Here is a 2,084-nt window from a genome sequence, read left to right as displayed (position 1 = left end):
TTTTTTTTTTTTTTCCATTTTTTTCTATTTTTTTTTGTTTTTTTGCATTTTTTTCTCTTCTGTTTCAGCTGGGCTATCTGCACAGACTGCATGCAACACACACAAGGTCTACCCGGGGCAGCAGGCAGGGGACGAGCAACAGGTCGTCCGCCGCCCCGGCGCTCCCGATCGCCTGGCCCGGTCACCCTCCGCGGCCCCAGCGGCGGCTCGCCCCCCTCCCCGTGCGCACGGATGTGCCGGCACATATCCAGGCGGGCGCCGGAGCTCTGTGCGGGCCTCCTCCGGCCGTGGGTCATAGTGCCGCGGCATAGGCTGCGGGATAAGGGTCCAGCTGGGGCTTGCCCATGCCCGGCAGGAGGATGTAGGCCAGCGGCGGCTGCAGCCCCGGGCCGGGCCAGGCGCTGCAGTTGCAGGGGATCATGTAGCCCGGGTTACCGGGCGACGGGTGCGAGTGCGTGTGCCCCCCGGCGGCGGCCGCGGCGGCGGCGGCGGCAGCGGCGGCCCCGTGGAAAGCGCCCGCCCCGCCGGCGCCGGGGTAGCCCAACGAGGAGGCGTAGGGCAGCCCGGAGCCCGAGGAAGAGGAGGAAGATGAGATCTCGGCCATTTTGGAGCCCAGGTCCAGCAGGGAGTAGGGGCTGCTGGCGGCGGCGGCGGCGGCGGCAGCGGCAGCGGCGGCGGCCGACTGGGGGAAGAAGACGCGGGCGGCGGCAGCGGCGGCGGCGGCTGCCGCCTTCTCGGGGTTGGCCAGCAGCGACTCGGGCACCAGCCCGCCGGCCGCGCCGCCGTGCAGCCCGCCCGCCTTCAGCCCGTGCGGGTGCTCGTGGTCCGCCACGCCGCCCAGCCCGTAGGGCACGGGGAAGGCGAACTTGTCCTTCTTGAGCAGCGTCTTGGGCTTCCGCCGCGGCCGGTACTTGTAGTCGGGGTGTTCCTTCATGTGCATGGCTCGCAGCCGTTTGGCCTCGTCGATGAAGGGCCGCTTCTCCGATTCAGTCAGCAGCTTCCACTCGGCGCCCAGGCGCTTGCTGATCTCAGAGTTGTGCATCTTGGGGTTCTCCTGGGCCATCTTCCGTCGCTGCGCCCGTGACCACACCATGAAAGCGTTCATCGGCCTCTTGACGTGGTCCACCGGCTTGGACATGGTGTCCCCCTGCCGCCCCGGCGAGCCGCCGCCCGCCCCGCTCTGGCGGCCGCCTCCTCCGGGCTCGTCTCCCGCCTCCTCTTCCTCGCCCCCGCCGCGGTCCGCTCCTTCAAAACCAATCTCGGCGAGTACCCAGTCGCGGCGGCACCGGCTCCTACGGGTGCGGGGCGGCGGTACGCGGTGGCCTCACTCCGGGCGCGGGGCGCTTCCGAGCGGCAGCGGCGCCTCCCCGTCAGGGCGCTGCGGCGGGCGGCTTGGGCGGGACGGGCTCCGCTCCCCGCCTGGGCCTCGGAGCCTGCCTATCTCCGGGCCAGGGCTCTTCCTTGGAGCTCCCCGCAGACGACAGCGCACGGAGTTCAGACGGGATCGCAGAGACGTCTCGACGGCGAGAACGGGAGCCGGCGGCAGGCGAGAGGCGCGGGGCGTGGGGGTCCTCGTTTTGCTGCGGACGCGATGCTCTCCGGCGGTCTCCGGTGAGGCGGGGAGCCCTTCACGGGGCGCCCGTCACAGCCCACCCCGTGCCATCGCCGCCCGCAGAGCTCGGAGGGCAGCCCGCCACGGAACAGTGCGGGGCCGGGCGGGACGGGGCCCGCGGCGGCTCAGGCGCTGCGGTGCGGGCCCTGGGGGGCGCGGGCCGCCCCGCTTACAGCCGCCCCGCTCCGCCCGAGGGGGCGCGGCGAGCACTTCGCTACTCGCACATACTCGCCGGGCGCCCGGCACCGCGGGCCTCCTGGTTCGCGCCGCCGGACAAACTTCCCTAAGTTTCGGCGGGATACGGGGCGCTCCGCCTGCCGTGCAGCTCCCCCTTCTCCGGCAGCCGCCAGGTCTCTCTGGGTTTTCTTGGCCGCCGACTCGGAGGGGCGGCGGGGCGGGCGGGAGCGGCGGGGGGCGGAGGGAGGAGGAGGCGGTGGCGGCGGAGGAGGAGGCGGGGAGGGGGGGACACACC

The 2,084-nt window shown here is 72.6% G+C and overlaps 1 protein-coding gene across 1 annotated transcript; it reads right to left on the bottom strand.

The window, feature by feature from the left end:
• Positions 1-252: 252 nt before the first annotated feature.
• On the bottom strand, positions 253-1,645 carry SOX21 (SRY-box 21). Its single transcript, XM_017803712.1, has one exon. The coding sequence runs from the start codon at positions 1,136-1,138 to the stop codon at positions 293-295; it is 846 nt and encodes a 281-aa protein (XP_017659201.1). The 5' UTR covers positions 1,139-1,645; the 3' UTR covers positions 253-292.
• Between the last annotated feature and the right edge of the window lie 439 nt (positions 1,646-2,084).

This window comes from Lepidothrix coronata, unplaced genomic scaffold (genome assembly GCF_001604755.1).
Source record: "Lepidothrix coronata isolate B3197 unplaced genomic scaffold, Lepidothrix_coronata-1.0 Scaffold2797, whole genome shotgun sequence".
Classification (NCBI taxonomy): Eukaryota; Metazoa; Chordata; class Aves; order Passeriformes; family Pipridae; genus Lepidothrix; species Lepidothrix coronata.
This window is presented reverse-complemented; position numbering and strand designations above follow the sequence as displayed.

Bases quoted from the DNA above. Each gene is read 5' to 3' on its own strand.
- SOX21 (XM_017803712.1), bottom strand. From the start codon at position 1,138: ATGTCCAAGCCGGTGGACCACGTCAAGAGGCCGATGAACGCTTTCATG.